Source organism: Mustela putorius, unplaced genomic scaffold (genome assembly GCF_011764305.1).
Source record: "Mustela putorius furo isolate JIRA1106 unplaced genomic scaffold, ASM1176430v1.1 tig00000785_pilon_pilon_pilon, whole genome shotgun sequence".
Taxonomy (NCBI): domain Eukaryota; kingdom Metazoa; phylum Chordata; class Mammalia; order Carnivora; family Mustelidae; genus Mustela; species Mustela putorius.
In genome coordinates this window covers 10,694,542-10,714,623 of record NW_025421480.1, presented here as the reverse complement: position 1 = coordinate 10,714,623, position 20,082 = coordinate 10,694,542, and the positions used below count along the sequence as shown (strand labels likewise).

The window sequence follows — 20,082 nt, the reverse complement described above, 5'->3', positions numbered from 1 at the left end:
GTATTACACGATCAAGACGCACAGTCACTTTCAGAGTTTCCCTCTTACGTCATCAATAAGATACTCAAAAATAAATCCAGAGTTGCAGTAAATCTCCCTCATTATAACTACATCTTGCTTCTCTTTCAGTTTTGTAGTGTGTGTTAGGACAAGACGGCCGGGTTTTTTGTCTGGTCGGATGGTCTGTAGTGTATTTATACAACAGTCCTGTATACACCTCCTTGTATCCCTGACCGTTGTAAAGTCACTGACAAGCAATAAAGTAAAAATAGCGAGTAGCAGCTTACAGGGCAGAAGAGGGGCAGTCTACCTTCTTAGAAGAGCAATTAAATCTCCAAGGAATTAAAAGCAATTAGAAGCAATTAAAGTGTTCTCTTTAATCTCCTGGTCTGTGCTGTTTCATGACTAGAACAGGCATCCTGAAAGTGTGAAAATCACAGAATTCAGTATTTCGAATACAATTATTACCTCTAGCTCATACAACTGTATTTATGTGTAGCATATATATATATGAGATATATATATATAATCGGGGGCTTTGTAATTTGAGAAGGATACTAGAGCAGGTGTATGTTCTTATAAAGGATATAGGGAGTAGCTAATTATTTCGCAGAGTAAAATATGGGTGCTACCAAATAACACAACTTACCATAAGGTCAATATGTGGTACTTGGCCAAATGGTAATACCATAACCAACTTCTGGAAACCCAAATGGCCTTGCTCTCCGGCTAAAAGAATAGTGTTAAGTAGCATTTGAGGCGCAAAGGGCATCAGCATGCTTTAAGCTCGTCCTGCAGGAGAAGAAAATTGTTTTCACCATTTCCATTTATGTTAATTCAGCAGATTTTTGGTACGCCTTTTGTTGAAAGCACCATGCTAGGATCTCTGCTGGAGTAGTTGCTGAGTAGATAAAGGTGGTCCTAGCTCTCTGCCACACCAGCTTGACTTACATTCCTTGCCCCGTCGGCCTAGCTGATGCTGCTCTTTGCTATCCCAGACTCAGCCCTGGCGCCTCTCCTCCTCGCTGAAACTTATTTGTGCGTTATAAGCTGTTCTTCCTTGGTAGCCTCTCCGTGTGTGTGTCTGCTCAGAAATTCTTTTTAAAATTAATCTGGGCTCAAAGTGGAAAACTACAGCCATGAGGCAACACGTGACTGTCAACCACTGTATTTCTCCCGTCCTTAGATTTCTTTCCTCCCCCCTCCCAGCTTTGAAAAATCCTGTCAGTGATTCCAGTGATGAGAATTTCAGGTTAGAAAGGTAGGAAGCTGGTGATGAAGGGGGTTTTGGAAGACTGATGATGTCCTTGAAGTGTCCCTCAAATGATTTCTTACTGGTGATAATCTAGCCAACCCAGGTGCCGTGGGGTCTTCGCGAGTGTAGGGCGTAAGGAACCTGAATATGGATGAGACATAGTCTTTCACAGCTGATGCTAATAAGTTTTTCTTTCTAATACTTCGTTGTTTCTCTTATAATTAGGTGTTTATCCATCCGTGTTAGAGCTACTGCTCTTTTTCACAGACGGTGACGAATACTTTGTATGGTACCATCTGGCTGTTCTATTTACTTTTGTCTTATATTTATCTTTTTTTCCCCCCAGGCTGCCAGTACACCACTGAATCCTTTAAGTTTTCAGTGTGAATTTGTAAAACTCAGGATTGACCTTCTACAAGCCTTCTCTCAACTTATCTGTACTTGTAATAGCCTTAAGACAAGCCCCCCACCGGCAATTGCCACAACAATTGCCATGACCTTAGGGAATGACCTTCAGAGGTGCGGTCGCATCTCCAATCAGGTGTGTCTTCACTTTATTTTCTGTGCAGTTTTTATTTACACTTTAGAGGTTTTTGAGGTTAGTCGTGAGATGAAAAATCCTGAAATTTCAAAATCAGCTGCTTGACTAATGGACATTAACCATCAGATGCTTAACTCATCTGTATTGCCAAAAATAGCCTTGATGTTTTATTAGAATGACAAAATGACTGATGATGTCTCACTGGATTCTACATATTTATAACTATTTTCATTGTTTTAGTGTTTTAATTGAAACTAAAATAAGCAGGGCTTTTTGTTTCTGTGTGTCATGTGTATTATTACTATAATTTTGTGAATCTTTAGAATTTCATTTCCCATCTTAATTTTATTTAACAAAGTTTATAAGCATGAATGGAATGGAAATGGGAAGCATTGAACTACTTTTTGGATTTGATTGTTTGAGGATAGTTTTTTTTTTTTATGTTTGGTTTCTGTGGTATATCATTGTATAATAATGATAGCATGTTCCTTGTAATTGATCTTTTCCCTCTTTTTAGATGAAACAGTCCATGGAAGAATTCCGAAGCCTTGCTTCTCGATATGGGGATCTCTATCAGGCGTCTTTTGATGCTGATTCGGCAACATTGAGGAATGTGGAACTGTATCCTAAGCTGCCTCAGTGTTTCTCGTTCTCTGGAAGTATTCTTTTAAACGTAGAGTAAATGCTCTAGATATGCTTAACTGAAAATATGTATGTTTAGATAAGCCTATAAATTTATTATAATTAATAACTTCTCTTTTGAAATCTAGTATGAGTGGTTTAATTAATTTTACTTTTTAACTTCAACCAGACTTTTTTTAAAAAGTGGGTGACTCCGTGGTCATCTTTCTCCACCACTAGGACGAGCCTCCCAAACCCAGGTCCCACCAGTGTTGCATACTTTGTGCTCGCTTGATCTACACCAGAGAAGGCAACACATTTTCCCACCAGAAAACCATTCTCTCTTTTGTTACCTCTGTCTTCTTCGTGGTTCCTGTCACCTTCCATTCGTGATCTCTAGGTGCAGTCGTCACTCTGGTTTCTTACGTCCTCCTCTTTGAGTTCTTCATATTTTATTAGCAGCCTCAAATCCTTTTTGAAAGGAGAGAAGAGATACATTGTTTTTAAGTTGTGGAAACTATCAATCAGTAGTTGTCTAACTATCAATCACTTTAGTTCTCTAAGTAAAAACCTAGCGAATGCTATGGACCCTTTCCTCTACAGAATGCATTTCTGCACATTTACATCGTCCCGGGAGGGTTACCAGATCCCTGGAGCCCCCAGCTTCAGAATCTCTGGGGTAACTTCAGACCATTTTTATCGTCGTTGCTTTTAACTTTTATCACTGAAACTCCTCCATCGGAGCAGAGGAGAAGAGTTTCTGTGATTGAATCACGGAGCCTGCTGCTTGGTTCCCCCTTCCCACATTAGGCAGCCTCTGAAGTAGAATTTAAAAATCACTATTATAAACAACATATATCCCTTAAAAAGGAAAAAGAAATCATGAAGTCTCAAACTACTTGATTTGATAATATATGGTTTTCATAATTAAAAATATAGTCTGCATTTTGACTTGATATTCCGGTAATATAAAATCTACATGGATTTCGCTGTTTTCTTGTATATCCTTAACACTAACCCAGACAGCAGCAGAGCTGTTTACTGATATCTCATGCAATAGAAGCCCTGATTTTGGACCCAGAATCAGCAAGGTATTTCTAATAATAGTTTACATTAAAGTATATTTTCCAGTGTTAAATTACCTAGTCATCACAACATGTGTTTTAGAAGAAGTATTGTATGTATTTTGGGAGAGGTTTTATGGAAGAACAGAGAAGAGGGACTGTTACTATTTGCCTGAGGTCACACACCTAGTGACAAAACTTGTTTTTTCTGATTCCATGGCTTATTTACCTCTGCCTTTTTTTTTTTTTTAAAAGATTTTTTTATTTATTTTAGAGAGAAGGGAGAAAGGGTCTCAAACAGACTCCCCTCCCCCACCAAGTGTGGACCCTGAGACGGGGCTCAATCTCAGGACTCCCGAGATCCAGACCTGAGCTGAAATCAAGAGTAGGACACTTAACTGACTGAGCCACCCAGGTGCCCCACTGCCCCTTATTTTTAAAACATTGACTTGGAAAAAATAGCTGGGAAGAAATTCTTTGAATTTGAATATTTTATTCTTTTATACTATAACTAAATTTTGGTGTGAAAAATTGGGTTAATAATTAAGCTTGAATTTTTTATTCTTTGATTTCTTAAAAAGATATTCTTGTTTTGCTTTATTAATATTCTTTTCTCCTTTCCTATTAACTAATTATTCAAAATATTTTATTAAAGAATGATCCTTTTTTTTTCCCATTACAATTCTGTTTTGGAATGTGCATTTTCAACTGTCTATAATCCAGTTTAGTAAGGCCCGTGGTTCCAAGGTCAGCTTTCTCAAAGAGAATATAATCAACAAACCAGAGATTTCTCTACCCTAAAGCATTGACTCATAATTTCTTTTCAGGACAATAGGAGGATCCTTGCTTCTGTTTTAAAGTTCTGCCTACTCTCAGACTAGGCCACTTGGCTATCTTTATCTGCATTCAGCCAGTCCATTTTAATATAATATTTGCTTATTTTTCCTTTTATCCTGTTTTCATCAGTGTTCATTTTCTCTCCAGACTTGCAGTGCTTATTTAAAAACAAAACAAAACCAAAAAACCCTTCCTTTTAAGTTTCAAAATGTTCTTAAACCTCCATGTACTTTATAGAATCCTTGCCAGTTAATTGATGCTTCAAGGATCACACCATTTCTACTGTGACATACTCAATTACTTCTTAGCACCCAGATGTCATTGTACTGTTGATTGGCTTAATAAGTATAAATAAGTGTTTTTCTTGACTGACTTTTTACCGGATTGGATGCATAGTCAGCAGGGATGCGGTGAGGGAGTTCCCCCGCCAGCTTACACTTGCTGCTCTCTCACTCTCAGTGCTTCCTGCCACCTTTCTTCACTCCTCTCCTTCCCCTCTCATCCTCCAAACCTGTTCCCTTAGCCTCTGCCCTTCATAGCAGGGAAAAACTGGAGAGGAAAGCTTGCACCTTGAAGGAATGTTCTTTGGGTTTCGTCCTCAATAGTATACAACCCCAGAGTGTGGCGGATTCCTTCTAAAACTTCTGTTCTTGATGTTATATTCTGCACTTTCCAAATAAATACTAGCAGCTAAGAAACCTCAAGAGTGAGGCATACTGTTAATATTTCACTAATCTGTCCATCTTTTTCATAGCCTGGGAGCTTTTTGAGGGGAAGAGACCTTGTTTTCTTATCTCTGGCACCTAACATCGTGCCTAAGCCAGTAACAATAAATAAGGATTAGGACAGGGCAAATGTTTATAATTATGAATATGATTGCCTCATCCCAACCTTTTAGAATTATCAAAAAGAAGTTGTCCATTGCATTTTTCTACTGTAGCTTTTTATTTGCTCTGTATGCTTCCTTTGTGCTTAATCTTTGCGTTACTGCCTAAAAGGTAAGGGAACAATTTGCAACGGTGACACAGTAACTAAAACCTGGATAAAACATATACATTAACTCTTTTCCGATGATGTTGGGCAATAGGAAACTCAGGAATGTAATCCTTCAGAGGAGGGAAATAAGTAAGGTAAACCCTACAGGAGTCTTCACGTTCCTCTCCCTGGAGGCACTTTTTAGACTGCCTCTCAGGGAGGAGTAACCAAAGCAGAACCTGGCGGTCTTGCTTAGTTGAAGAGATAGGGATCAGGGTTCAAGGAACCAGAAGAAGCCAGATTTTGCAGGACAGAATACAGGAGAGAGGAAGACGCTTTCCCAGGAAAGAGTTCCAGAAATTTCACAGGCTACGAATCTTCTTCGGCTGAATGCTAAGGTACACATACGTAAGGTGCAACTCCGCAAGGCCAGGCAAAAAACTACAAGGGAAAGAATAATTACGAGGAAGCTGTAAGCTGAACAGAGCTCATACATGTAAGCTCACACATACTATAAGCTCCCAGAGCCCACACATGTCTGAGAAATGTTCGAGTTCCAACTAGCCAAATGGAGAGACCTTTTTAAACACTGAGAGCATTCAGAAGAAACACCAGAAGGGTCAAGAAGACATAATTCTAAATATTTATGTACAAAGTAACAGATCTTCCAAATATATGAAGCAAAAACTGAAAAATAAAAAAAGCAAAGCAGAACTGAAAGAAAAATAAATCCATGATTACAAAGTTCCCAACATTTCCCTCTGAACAGTTGATAGGACAACTTGTCAGAAAATTTCTTAAGATATGGAAGACTTTAACAACACCACCAATTATTTTGATTTAATTGACATGTATTTACCAACAGCAGCACACCTGTTCTTTTCAAGTGCATTTAGAACATTTAATGAGATAAACCACATGCTAGGATAGAAAGCAAATCTCAAATTTTAAAGCATTGAAATCATATAGAATATGTTATCTGACAAATTAGAATGGACTAACAAAGATGATCTCTAGAAAATCCCCACATATTTAGAATTAAATAAGACTACTGAATAACCCAGTTGGTCAAGAAATCAGAAGGGAAATTAGAAAACATGTTAAGCTGAATGAAAATGAGAAAACCACCTATCAAAACTCGTGGGATGCAGCTAAAGCAGAGCTTAGAGAGAAATTGATAGCTTTAGATGTTTTTGTTTTGTTTTATAACAGAAAAAGAAAGTTTAAAATCAGTGATCTAAATTTCTGCCTTACCTGAATCTAGAAAAAGAAAGCAAATTAAGCTCAAAATAATTTGAATGAAAGAAATAACAAAAATATAAACAATAATCAGTGCGTGAGAAATAAATAGTGAGAAAACCAGTGAAATTCAAGTCTGGTTCTTTGAAAAGATCAATAAAACTCATAATACTAGCTAGTCTGAGCAGTAAAGGAACATGAATTACCAATATCAGAAGTCAAGTAAGAGTACCAATCCAAATCCTGTAGCTATTAAAAGCCATAATGAGGGAATAACAATAGCTCTTCATGAACACAGGTATAAAGATCTTTAAAAAAGCATGTAGAAATTGAATCCAGGAATATACAAAAGATAGTACATCAAGACCAAGTAGGTTTTATCCCAGGAATACCAGGTTAACAATAGAAGATCAAACAGTGTAACTCACCATATTGCAGAATAAAGGAGAAAAGCTGAAGTGGAGGACTTAACAAACAGTTCAAGTTTTACTGTAAAGCTATAGTGATTAAGACAATGCAGTATTGGCTTGATTGTAGAATAATAGAGAGCCCAAAATATGGAGAGACCACTGACATATGTAAACATTTGACTTTTGACCATGGTACCAAGATAATTCAATAGGGAAAGGACAATTTTTTTCAATGAGTGATGCTAGGATAGCTAGTTTATCTATATGGGGGGGCAGAAAGTCTTGACCTTGCCTCACACCATACAGAAAAATTAATTCTGAATATATCATAGACCAAAATATAAAAAATAAAACTGTAAACTTTCTGGAAGACTACCTTGGAGAAAGTCTTCATAACCTGGAGGTCAGTAGAGATTTCTTGGGATACAAATAGCAGTTACCAGAAGATAAAAATTTGCTAAATTGAACTTCAGTTTTTAAATTTCTGCTGTTTGGAGATGCCATTAAGAAAATGAAAAGACAGGTCACAGATGGGGAGAAAATATTATCAAATATATTCTATCAGAGGACTTATATTCAGGATATTAAGAACACACAACCCAAGATAATGCAGTTTTTACAAATTGACAGATTTGTACAGATGTTTCAAAAAAGGAGATCTGCTAATGTCCGATAAGCAAACAATGCTTAACATCATTAGGCATATGAGAAATGCAAATTAAAATCACAATGAGATACCTCCGAACACCCAATAAAATGGCTAAAATTAAAAAGACCTTCAGTATCCAGTATTAGGGTGTGGAGGAGCTTGACTTCCTACCATTTGGGGAATACAAAATGATTCAGCTCAGCCACTTTGGGAAACTGTTGGCAGTTATCGTATGACAAGTACATATTTCCACGTAGAAATGTAATGTAAAATTTCATTGCAGCTTAATTTGTAATAACAGAAACTGTAAAGATCCAGATGCCTCTCAACGGGTGAATGGATAAACTCATACGTCCATTACATCCATACGATGGAATACTACTCAGCAATAAAGATGAACGACCTATTGATATATGCAAAACACATGAATGACACTCAAAAACATGCTGTGAAGGAAACCAGACACAAAATACTGCATGCTTTGGGATTCTTTTTATATGAAATAACAGGAAACATCCAATTTATAGTGATAGAAAACACACCTATGGTTGCCTTGGGTCAGAAGTGGGAATTGACTAGAAGGGGTAGGTGTGTTCCTAAGCTTTTATAACCTATATCTCAACAAAGTATATTTTTTAAGTAAATGAATCTTTATAGGTAGGGCAGTGTATTCTGAATTTAGACCCTCTTAGTAGCAGATGTAAAAGACTTAAATTTCTTTATGCTTTGCGTGTAGAGTTTTTCTTAGAGTCATATAAATGAGGTTCAGGTCTTGTCTTATTGGAGCTTGAGGTACAGTACAGAGCAGGGAGCAAAGCTTTGGATCCAAGCAGTTATGAACATGATGAATCCTTTAGCATTCACTGTAGCTGTAGAAACATGTGCCTAGAATTTCATCTCCCTGAGCCACATGTGCGTGGACTACAGGTAATTAAGGATGCCTGTCTCCTGGAGTGCTTGTGACAGTTATAGGGAATAACCTGTATAAGGTACCTAGGGGCAGTCCCTTCATGGTGCTTTTTAACACACACAGTAGGTGTTAAAAGGGTAATAAGAGAAGAATAAGAACAGTCTGATGCCCGGTGTGGCTGAATTACCTATATTGCGTTTGCAAGTATTCCCGTGGAAGTTTAGTTAGAACACAAAAGCTTTGCTTTCTTTTCTCACTTAGAAATACTTTCAGAAATACTTTTTGGGGTGTGAGGCAGTAGAGGAAGAAGGAGGAAATCTAGGTCAAACTTTCCCGGCGTGTTCTATGTGCTCACTTTCCCCTGAACATTCCCGCACCATCCCTGTCTGTTCTGGATTCGTGCCATCTCCACAGCCCTGAGCGCCCACCCCACTTCTCTCCACATCCTATCTGACCTGCTTGCTCAGTGGTTTGTTCAGGATCCATCTCTTCCATGGCATTCCCCACTCCCCCCACATCCTGATCTTTTATTTATATATCTTCACTGGTTACGGGGCCTTAGCCTGCGGGCTTTATGCTGCTGGTTACCTTTTCAAATGTCTTGGGTCTCCTTCACCTCATGGCAGAGGCAAGGGTTAAGTATTTTTCTACTACCTAACAACCAAAGTGATTAGCCTTACATAATTTGAAGTCAGGTCTGGGTGTGAATTCCGGGCTTGATACTTACTAGTTACGTGACTGAAAGCAAGTCACTTAACATCTTCAAGCCTCAGTTGGCTCATCTGTAAAATGGGAACAGCAGTGCCTACATCGTTATTTTACCAAATAAATGAGAATATGTAGAAAGTGTCTAACATGTTTAGACATTAAGATGGTGACTCTTTTGGTTGATTAATTGCTACTGATGTGACCTCAGTTTCCAGGAATCTGGGTCTGCTGGAGCTGCGCATGCGGACAGCGAATATGAGCGGAGAATGATGTCTGTGTACAATCGCGTCTTGGAGGAAGTGGACTCACTCGATCGGAAATGCACCCCTGTTTCTTACATGGCAAGTAACGTTTGTTTCATTGAGTTTTTATGACACAGACGTGGGTTTTTATCCAACTCGGGCACTTTCTAACCCTGTGACTTGAGTCAGTTCACCTGTCTGCTCGTTTTTTCCATGCCGGTTTTGTAACAAACAGGGCTCCTCTCATACCTGGCTCTCAGCGTCGCCGTCCATGGCGGTGCTTGGCACCTCTGCAGCCGCTGCGCACTTAGAGGAATCTCCTCCCGCAGAACACAGAGAAGACTTCTTCCCCTCCCCCGCCCCTTTTTAACAGTTTAGCTGAAATTGCAATAGTTGTCAACCCTGGCTACACACTAGAATCACTTTGGAACCTTTTTAAAAAATACGTCAGTGCCCAGGCCGCACTCCAGATCAGTTAACTCTGAATCCTTGCAGTTGAGGGCCAGACGTTAGTATGTTTCAAGACTCCCAGGTGATGCTGTCCTGCCACGGGGTTGAGAACCACAGGCCCGTGAAACAAAGAACGGGGCTCATTGTCTACCTGGCGATGAATCACTTCTGCCAGGGGATGCCACCGATGTCCTTTGGCGCACTGCTTCCCCTTTGGCCTGCTGAATCTGCAGCCTTGGGGCGTGGGGAGCTCTTGTTCCTTCTTCAGTCTTTTCCACCACAGGACAGACTGACGCACACTCACCCAGATTTTCTCCTCCCTGTCTGGGCATTCCCCCGTGTCTTAAGTCAGCTCAGGCTCCTATACGAAAATCCCTCTAGACTGGATGGCTTGAACAATAGACACTTCTTTCTCCTAATTGTGGGGGCTGGAAAAGTCCAGAATCAAGGTGGCAGCCGGTCTGGTCCTGGTGAGAACCCTCTGCCCTCTTCCACCCGTTCCCCCTTCTCACTGTGCCCTCAGACCAGGGAGACAAAGGGAGCTCTGGTCACTTTTTTTCTTCTAAGGACAGTAATCCCATCATGGGGCCCCACCTCTAATTACCAACACACTGGGAGCTAAGACTTCAAAATAAGAGTTGGGAGAATACAGAAGTTCGGTCCCTAAGACCAGGTCTCGGGACTCACACCCTGGGGATTTGTCCCGCTCTGCTGGATGCTGATATCCCCCCCGCAGCTTCTTCTGGCTCCTGCACTTCTCGCTCTGTCCTCTCACCTTTTATCAGGTGTGTAAGAAGAAATTGACAAGGTGTGTTGCAGAAGAGTTAGATCAGATTTCAGGACAGGAACTTTCCTGGACATACCGCTTTCCACATACGATGGTCAATACATATTTGCTGAACTGAATCAACAGGGGTAGTTTGACATTGAGATTTGGTTGCTAAGGGACAGAGTAAAGATAATCTTTGAAGGAGATAAACACATCTGTGCAAGACATTGATTAAATATCACAAAATACAAAGGCTGGAAAATGCCAGATTCAACAAAGAAGAGAGTGCTGGTGTCTGCTAGTCCTCTCCTGCTGGTTTACTAACCATAGCATGGGACTTCGGGTCTCCAGACGCTTCCTGTATGGTCATCTGCTGCTGATGTGGAGGTGTGCCCCAGGTGCCTGCGGCCCGAGGCCATCCACACTGTCCCTGTAATTGTAAAATCTGCATCCATTCTTTTGAAAGAGAGAATGGTGCCTTTTTGCCAGGGAATAGCCTAAGGTCACTTGTGGTCCGCTTTAGTCCATCCTTGAAAGAGGTGTCTCTCTTGGCATCAGACTTCCACCCCTCGTAGGATGTCCCTGCAAGTGCTTCCCAGATCCCTTGTTGCAGGAGGATGAATAATGTTGAGTTGGCAGTTAAACCTGAAGAAAGAGACACAACGTGTTGGAATCTATGTTGTGGTTTTCTCAAGTAACAGATCTGCCATTATTATGGACCTATTGGACACAAAGTGTTCAGCACCGTAAAACCAGTAAGGGTGGGACAGGAGCTTGGAAGGGCAGGCCGCAGGGTAGAGCGGTTCTCACCCTGAGGTGCTTTGGGGCTGCTGATGGGGAAGTAGACTGAGGAGGGGAGGGTTGACCAACTGGAATAGTTCTGGGTCCCCCAGAGTAACATGTGTTCTGACGGCGCTGTAGTTTTTCATCTGCTAAGCTGGTGAATCGTTGATGAAATAGAACCAAATAGAACCAAATAGTCATTGAACGAAGAGACAACCTAGGTTCTAGTTCCAGCTTGTCCCCTTGCCGTCTGGGTGACCTGTGTCATCAGCAAAATTGAGGATTGGCCTGGGTGACCTCTGTAGTATCTCTGACGGTGCCACGGGTGATACTCATCTCCACTCATCAAGTTGGATACAGTAAATAGGCACATTTTATGTACCTGTGTCAGCCGTACCTCAATAAAGTGGTTTTAAATAGATAAATGTGTGTAATATCTTAGAACTCTTAAACGCTAGTTGTATAACTCCGTTTACTAAGTCTCAAAGGATTCATTGTGTGATTCTCTTCTTCAGCTTTTCTGGGAGTTTCAAAACTCAGTTAAGTTTGTGAAATGGATTTTTGAAGTAAGGTCCTCTTACTGAAATTTCAGAGTTCTGTGGAGTTGAACTGTATAGTTGTTCTTACTCAGAATTCCAATAAGTTTCCACCATCGCTCATTCTCCGGGGACCCCTGGCCACAAGGACAGGGAAGCCACCCTCTGGATATGGGAGGGAAGAACAAGGCAGCAAGGCTCCCTGTGGGGTTTGGTGTTAGGCCTCAGATATCAGTGTGCTGGCTTCCTTATCATATGTTCTCGATCCTACTTTACCGTAAGAAAGTGACCCTATATTATAGTATCTAAGCTAATTATATAATACTATACCTAATAGCTCTAATGCTACAGAAATGCACAATATGTGCATTATTTGGCCTGCAAGATTTTCTCCTACATTTCACTTTTTATTAAATGTACTTAAAAATAAAGTAAAAATTGGGACGCCTGGGTGGCTCAGTTGGTTGGACGACTGCCTTCGGCTCAGGTCATGATCCTGGATTCCGGGGATCGAGTCCCCGCATTGGGCTCCTAGCTCCATGGGGAGTCTGCTTCTCTCTCTGACCGTCTCCTCGCTCATGCTCTCTCTCACTGTCTCTCTCTCAAATAAATAAATAAAATATTTTTTAAAATAATAAATAAATAAATAAAAATAAAGTAAAAATCTGCAGTTGTACTCCTTGACATGAATGATTTGGCAAACATTTGGGTGTTCTGCCCGTTTCCTGATGGGTATGTACCTTTGCAATATTCTTCAAAAGACCATTTGTACTTTTTAAACTTCTTCCTGAAAGTACCATTTGTTGATGAAATTTGGAAATTTATTTTCATTTGACTTAGTTTCTTTTTTCCCTCCCAGCATACAGCATGCCTCTGCGATGCCATCATTTCCTTGCTGAAAGTTCCTCTTTCGTTTCAGAGATATTTTTTCCAGAAACTGCAGTCTACCAGCATCAAGGTAACGCTACCAAAATACAGAGGTTAATATAGATTAAAAACCCAGTTACCTTCTGGAATACATGGGCTATAGCTCAGCTTCAGGATCTTACCTTTGGTTTTGATAAAACGGGCACCCTTTAGTTAAAAGTTTTTTATACCTTTATCAAGTGGTTTGGTGAAGGTAATGGGATTTGGGAGTTAAATAAGCCCTTTCCTTCCTTACGCGCCAGTGCCCTGTGGGCGGGGTAGACAGGGATTTAGCTACCTGCAGCTCTGCCCCTTGTCTCCAAGAATAATTTGAGAGGTTTTCTTTCTTTTTTTTTAAAATATATTTTTTAAATTATTTATTTATCTATTTATTTATTTTTATTTACTTGACAGACAGAGATCATAAGTAGGCAGAGAGAGGGAGGGGGAAGCAGGCTCCCTGCTGAGCAGAGAGCCCAGGGCTGGATCCCAGGACCTGGAGATCAGGACCTGAGCCGAAAGCAGACTTAACAGACTGAGCCACGCAGGCATCCGGATAGGTTTTCCTCACCGTCCTCAAGGATCTTGAGCTGAGTTCACGTCTGATTGGGCTCTTCAGACTCTATTTAGAATAATTCGGTCTGGCAAAATGTTACCAGTCCTACCTACAGAGCGCTTTTGTCTGTGAGTATCGCGTTTTGAGGAGCTGGCCAATGAGAAGAGCTAGTATTTGAAAATATTTGAGCCACTCCAAATTCAAAAGCTCTTTTTGATTCAGAGAATGGAATTGTTGGAAGAGGTGGAAAACTAGCCTCCAGGAGATTTCCTGAATTATCCCTCTGTCAGTAAATGTCTTCATTGCACTTTTGCATATCCTTTTGAATGCTTCTGGTTGTAAATAACAGAGTATTACATCTCAGAATGACCTGGGTAATAAGGAAAATTGATTCTCTTAGATAAGAGGTCTTCGGATAGGATGTGCGTGGGGTTGACTGACACAGTGTTCAGCATCGTCAAAAAGACCCACCTCTTCCATCTTTTCATTCAGCAGAGTTTGGGCTTTCTGTAATTTAAAGGTATTTGGGATTTTTAATACGTTCTTAAATAAAAACTAATGAGAAGTTAAAATGTCATTTGGTTCATTTGTGCAAATTGACTTTTATCCCACTGTGACTTGATCGTACATGTAATTCTTGAATTTTAAATTCACTTGCCCTTGAATTTAGCCTTTCTAACATTATGTAAGACCAAAGAGACAGCAGCTAGATAAGAAAATTTACATAGCGCATTTTCCTGCTAGAATTGGTTCATTGTCAAAGAAATGCCCCACTGCAGAAACGGGGAAGACTAGGGCCTTCACTGTTTTCTGTTACCCTCCCACAAAACTGGGGTTTGGGGTAGAAGACACAGTGGTATTTAGCAGTGACATTAGGGAGAAGGAACCCTTGACCTGAAAGGTGCATTTGTTTGGTTGTCCCAGCGGTCAGGTCCTTAGCTGTGTAACGCTGTATGTAACCTGTAGACAAAAATCAGCACAAGCATTTGCTGGAAGAAAGCTTGCTCTTGCTTGTGAGCATTGATCTTCCTGTTGGTCTTCCAGCTGGCTCTGTCACCATCGCCCCGCAACCCTGCAGAGCCCATCGCTGTCCAGAATAACCAGCAGCTGGCGCTAAAGGTAGAGGGAGTGGTTCAACACGGATCTAAACCAGGACTGTTCCGCAAAATTCAGTCCGTCTGTCTGAATGTTTCTTCCACACTACAGAGTAAATCCGGACAAGACTACAAGGTAATTTAGAAAAGAGGCACAGTTGTGATGTGGATTTTATCACCTCATTCATGGAAGTTTTCCAGTCATTTTCATGGTTAAGCAGATTGCAATGAAACCTCCAAAGGGGAGACATGTGGACATAAATTAAAAGCACATATTGGGGTTTGAGGGGCTGATAAATAATTCGTCTCTTTTCTCTGCTTGAACCAGTTGATAGAGAGCATCCAGGCAGACAGAGATTAAAATATGAGTCTTACTGTTCAGTGATGGGAAAACCTAGCTCAGGTGCCTGGCAACCAGGAGCTTCTTGCCTTGTACCTCTGAATTGAATTTTCCCACCCAGCCTCAGCCTCTGCACATAAGAGCCTGCCCCTGTAAAATCAACGGCAGGGAGGAGCATCCTGATGTCAAGAGAAGGGAAAGAGAAGGTCTTAGCTCCCCATGCTCAGTTCTTACCCAAAACCTTAGCAGTCAGTAGAATTCACCTCCTCCCCTGGAGACCAGTGTTGTCCATCTCATGAAAAGTCCCTCCACATGACGGGGAAACATCAAGAGTGGGGAATTAGTGCCTCCCTAATTCCCCTCCCCCCAAAACACACATCTAATTATTTCTCTCTATTTTAAGTGGATATTAGCATTCTCTAAAGAAAAGAAGTACACAGCATTGACAGACAACGGTCAGATAAAGTACAATCTTTCCTTAAAGGTGTAACTCTAGGAATTTGCTGTTTTGACAGAGCATGATGTAGATAACCATAAGTCATGCTTGCTTTGTTATCCAAGGCCAAGGTGCTAAATACTATGGCATACCAGTATTCCAAATGCAGAACACTCCTTCCTTTAGCCATCTCTTTCTAGTTCTTTGGTGGTTTATTCACAGAAAATATAGCAAGGGAACAAGTACACAATTGTATGAACAGAGTTGTTCAAATGCCCAGATTGCTTATGTCCAGGTTTACTGTGGGCATACTTGAACTGAGCTCCATAATAAGGAAGGGAATATTAGTAAAGATATAAAAAGAGAAAATTTTATTCTCTTTGGTGGTTTTGGTGGTTTCAGGCTAAAAAGCCACGAGAAGGTGTGGTTTTTTTCTTTGGTAACTTTCTCTCCCTTCTTTGCCAGCACTGATAAGGCTCAGGCTTCATTCTTTTGCTCTCTTCGACGCCTGTAACACAGATTGTGGTGCCCTATTAGCCCCATGTAGCAAAGATGTGATGAATGATGAAAAAAGTCACTTCCTGTATGTAGAGTCCAAGTGTTGTGTTTGGGCGATCCTTATTGTCATGGAAGGTCGTGGTGAGAATTTACCTAATTAACCTACCCGTGTCTGCAGCTGTCTCCTCATTTAGGGTTGCAAGAACAGTGATTCTCTTTTTTTCTTGTATACAGTGATTTCTACTGTTAAGAAAATACCATTCAAGCCAGTCTTTTGCTTATTAACTTACCTCTTGAGGCATTGTGTAAAGTCAGGAAGCCAGTAGAATAAATCATACGGTACAAGGTTCGTCATGTTATTTGCAGTGAGTTTTCCACTTGAAATCATCACCTATTCAGTGATCAGGTTGCTTAGGCCTATTTCTGGTCCTTTTAAGGAAGTTCCTGGCTGGTAGGCATATTCTTTAGGGACATAAAAACCCTACAGAAGTTGTACAAACAAAACAGGGCCTATAAATAATTCTAAGATCTCGAATTGGTCAGTGACTTCATCTCATCAACGTTATAGGTGAATGTCTCTCTGGAAAACTGACCTCATGATATGCTCATTTAGTCACAGAGCTTTGGGGCATGTTTATGTCATTGATTGTGCAACAAAAACACACACATAACCTAGAGCAATCCGGCCAAATAGTCATTAGGGTTACCTTTATATGCGTTCCAGAATCAGTATCTTTCTTGGCATGCTTCACCTTGGGTACAGGTCAGGGTGTACCAGCAGGTGCTACTCTGTTCCTTGAAGGCCAGAGACATGGGTGTCTACCTAAGTAAGTGAACAGGCCCATGAACTTGTGTTTTATGATACATTGTGCCTCCAGTCTGAATAAGATACTGACTATTAGGTAAGCACAGCACAAGTTCTAGAAATGTGTGAAAGGAGGTAGGAAAGATTGCATCACTGAAGCAGTGTCAGATCAGGCTAGGTAAGAGGAAGAACTCTAACTTGTATTTAACTAGTGTTGGGTTCTTTTTCAGTGTCTTAGATTTTAAACTCCCTGAAAGAGGTGATTACACCCTGTTTCCTCAGAATCTGTCTTCACAGACAGATTGGGGTGGAGTAAGCAAGAGTAGGAAAGGAAAATTCTCTCTCCCACTGTCTTAGGGTCTCCACCCAGGCCCAAGACTAAACTGACTTTGAGGCAGATGAACATAAGAAAGGTATACACATTTCTTCGAATGGTACACGGACATGGGAATCTTGTCCCATGGGACAGTGGAAACCCAAAGAAGGGGACAATTTCCATTGGGACAATGGAAACCCAAAGAAGTGACCAGAGCAGAAAGCTTATGTGAATTTCAGACAAAGAAAGGGTAAATTTGTGAAGACAGAAGACGAAAGGGTTGAGGGGCAGTAAGCCAGGGAAGTGACTGGGAGCGAGGCGGGGAAGAGCAGGGGTGGAGGTTGGGGGCACCTGGGGGAGGTAGGGGTCATGGGAGTTTATTTGTGGGGTGCATTTCAGCGTTGACTGCCAGCTTCTAGTGATGAGGATGTTCTCCTCTTCTTGGTACCGAGAACGGCACCTTTCTCATGGCAGATTTTATGGCCTGTTTGAGGTAAAAATGGAGAGGTCAGAGCCATTCCTCCATCTGCTGTTTCTCCAGTGCCTTTAGCTTGAAATAATGTGCCAGTGCAGCATATTATGAGGTGGCATGTCCAGAGCTCCTTCACAGGGAAGAAAGGGCGGCATATGGGGGTGGGGAAGCAGGGGGAGAGGCTCGTTCTACTCGGTGATAATGAGGGCAGGATCGCTTAATACTCAAGAGTGTCCGCTCTGGAGTTAGCCTGTCTGGGTTCAGATGCCATCCTCACCTCTCATCAGCTGTGTGACCTTGGAGAAATTACTTAACCTCTCTGCCTCAGTTTCCTCATCTATAAGGCAAGGGTAAAAATGGTACCTAAACCTCTTGGTTGTTTGCAGGGATTAAGTAAGTACTTGGTATGGGGCTTGGCTCACAGTAAGCACTGAGCGAATATTAGCTATTATTATCATTTAACAATTTTTTTCATTCCAGATACCCATCGACAATATGACCAATGAGATGGAGCAGAGGGTTGAACCTCATAACGATTACTTCAGTACTCAGTTTCTGTTGAACTTTGCCATCCTTGGAACACACAACATTACAGTGGAATCTTCCGTGAAAGACGCCAATGGTATTGTGTGGAAGACAGGTCCCAGAACTACCATATTTGTAAAATCCTTGGAAGACCCTTATTCCCAGCAAATTCGCCTACAGCAGCAGCAAGCCCAGCAGCCATTACAACAGCAGCAACAACGAAATGCCTACTCTCGGTTTTAGCCACATGAAGGATGCGCTCCTGGCTTTCTAGGAATCATTCAAATGGGCAAAAACAATTTGACTTTTCATATGGATTCAGATATAAAAGTTAGAATATGGAGTTTGTTTATTCATTGCTTTCTATAATGTAATACTCGGGGCGGGGGGAAGAAAGGGGTTTATTTTTCTTTAGAAACTTAATTTGAGAAATAACTGGGCTCCTCGCCAACAAGATTTTTTGTCCTTGTTCCTTCTTAAACCAAGTCCCTTATCATCTGTTTGACATTTTCATTGTTTTATTTTTGTTTTTCTGTTGCTGAGCCTCATCTTTCTTGTTCAAGAAAAGTCGTGTGTTGGGATCACTGAGTTAATAGATTTGACTCCCTGTGCATCAAAATACATCAACTCACCACCTGGCACAGACCTCTCACTCTGAGCCAGGCGTCGGGAAGTTCTAACCGGTCAATACAAAGTTGACCTGCGGCCACAGAAAACGAGTTCTCCCCTGGATGGACTTCACTGTGTCCCCCGAAATCCATTTTCTGGATTTTGAGAGCATGCAGTCTCGCCGAATTGAAACATCCTGCTATATTATTTCAACTACTTACCTGTCTTTTCTATGCTAATGCAATCTTAATTTATTGATTTAGTATTTTATTGACCCCCCCAAAACAGCTAACAATTACATGCAAAAATTGGAGATTAATCATTTGTTTTTTCTAGTATGTATGTGGTTTTATTTATAGTGTAGACTTTTTACACTATTTCCAAGAGTGAAAAAACTCACATTTACTATCTTAATGTTTTAAATTAGAAGAGCAGATCTTTTGATAGGTTTGGTTTCTTCTTGGCAAGTTATGTAATTCTAGAGTTGATAGTCTAGAAAGAACAGCCTCTTTGTAACACAACCTCGATTAGTTGGGATGCTCAGGGAATAGAAGTTTTCTGGTTAGTCAGAAAACCCCTTTTTTTCAATTTCAATACTGGTTGAAAACCATTCTAAAATATAATAGTAATAAACTTTCTTATCTTAACACGGTATACTAGATGTAATTTACCTGTTCATTCTCCTTTGGATCATTCAGTGCTTGGGATCATGGTTTTCTAAACATCAGGGATCACAGGGCTGCACACGATGATGATACGGACAGTTTGGGCTGTAAGCAGATCTTAGGATGAAATGAAGCAGGGCACATTCCCTGGAGGCTTTCTTTTTAAATAAATCTCTCATTTTCTTTGCTTCTGTTTTGCCTTTTTCTTTCTTTAAAGTCAACATTAGCTCAAAGGAAAAAAAAAATGAATTAGTTTTTCTTTTTTCCTTGTCATGTTGCCTCCAGTGGTGAGAAACTCAGATTCCTCTGAGATTGCTGGGCTCCATGAGCTCTTGTCCCAGCAAAACACCCTCTGCTGCCATTGGCCAGAACACGGTCATAAAACATGGAAGTCCACAGAGTCCGCTGAGGATGACATCCCTTTAAATGCAGCCCAGTTGTACACAGTGCACGATATGGACAGCTGTGACAGCATCTGGAAACATGGGCCCAAGGAGGAATTGCCAACATGGTGCGGAGGAGGTATGCAGGACCCCTTTCCTGCTCACCAGGCATGGAAAAAACTGGACCAGAAAGCACAGGTTGTACTCTGATGAATTAACTCTGTGACCCCGGGCAAGTTACTTTATCTCTCTAGAGTAGTTTCTTTGTAAAATGACTGAATTAGACAGGATCTCTTGACTCCAATCTAGAGTTTTATCGGGTGACTAAAAGACCAAAAAAAGAGCTCTTAAATGGGGGGTGGGGGGGTACATTTTTTAAAAATTCAGTGCCTGTTTTCAGAATGAAATTTTATAATGTCGATTTCAGGTTTCTGGTACTGTTTTAAGACAGAATTCCCAAGAAAAGAAGCAAATCTTGTAAACCACCA

General features: G+C 40.8%; 1 protein-coding gene across 2 annotated transcripts in view; it reads left to right on the top strand.

Moving 5' to 3' along the window:
* The window catches only part of INTS7 (integrator complex subunit 7), a 91,701-nt gene extending 72,303 nt beyond the window's left edge, over positions 1-19,398 (top strand). For both annotated transcript variants that reach the window (XM_004756862.3, XM_013058463.2), the window contains 7 exons: positions 1,602-1,796; positions 2,314-2,417; positions 3,440-3,508; positions 9,418-9,550; positions 12,849-12,947; positions 14,496-14,681; positions 17,893-19,398. In XM_004756862.3, the coding sequence (XP_004756919.1) occupies positions 1,602-1,796; positions 2,314-2,417; positions 3,440-3,508; positions 9,418-9,550; positions 12,849-12,947; positions 14,496-14,681; positions 17,893-18,180 (1,074 nt within the window). In that variant the 3' untranslated portion in view covers positions 18,181-19,398. The remainder of the gene's footprint in view (positions 1-1,601; positions 1,797-2,313; positions 2,418-3,439; positions 3,509-9,417; positions 9,551-12,848; positions 12,948-14,495; positions 14,682-17,892) is intronic.
* Positions 19,399-20,082: the final 684 nt, after the last annotated feature.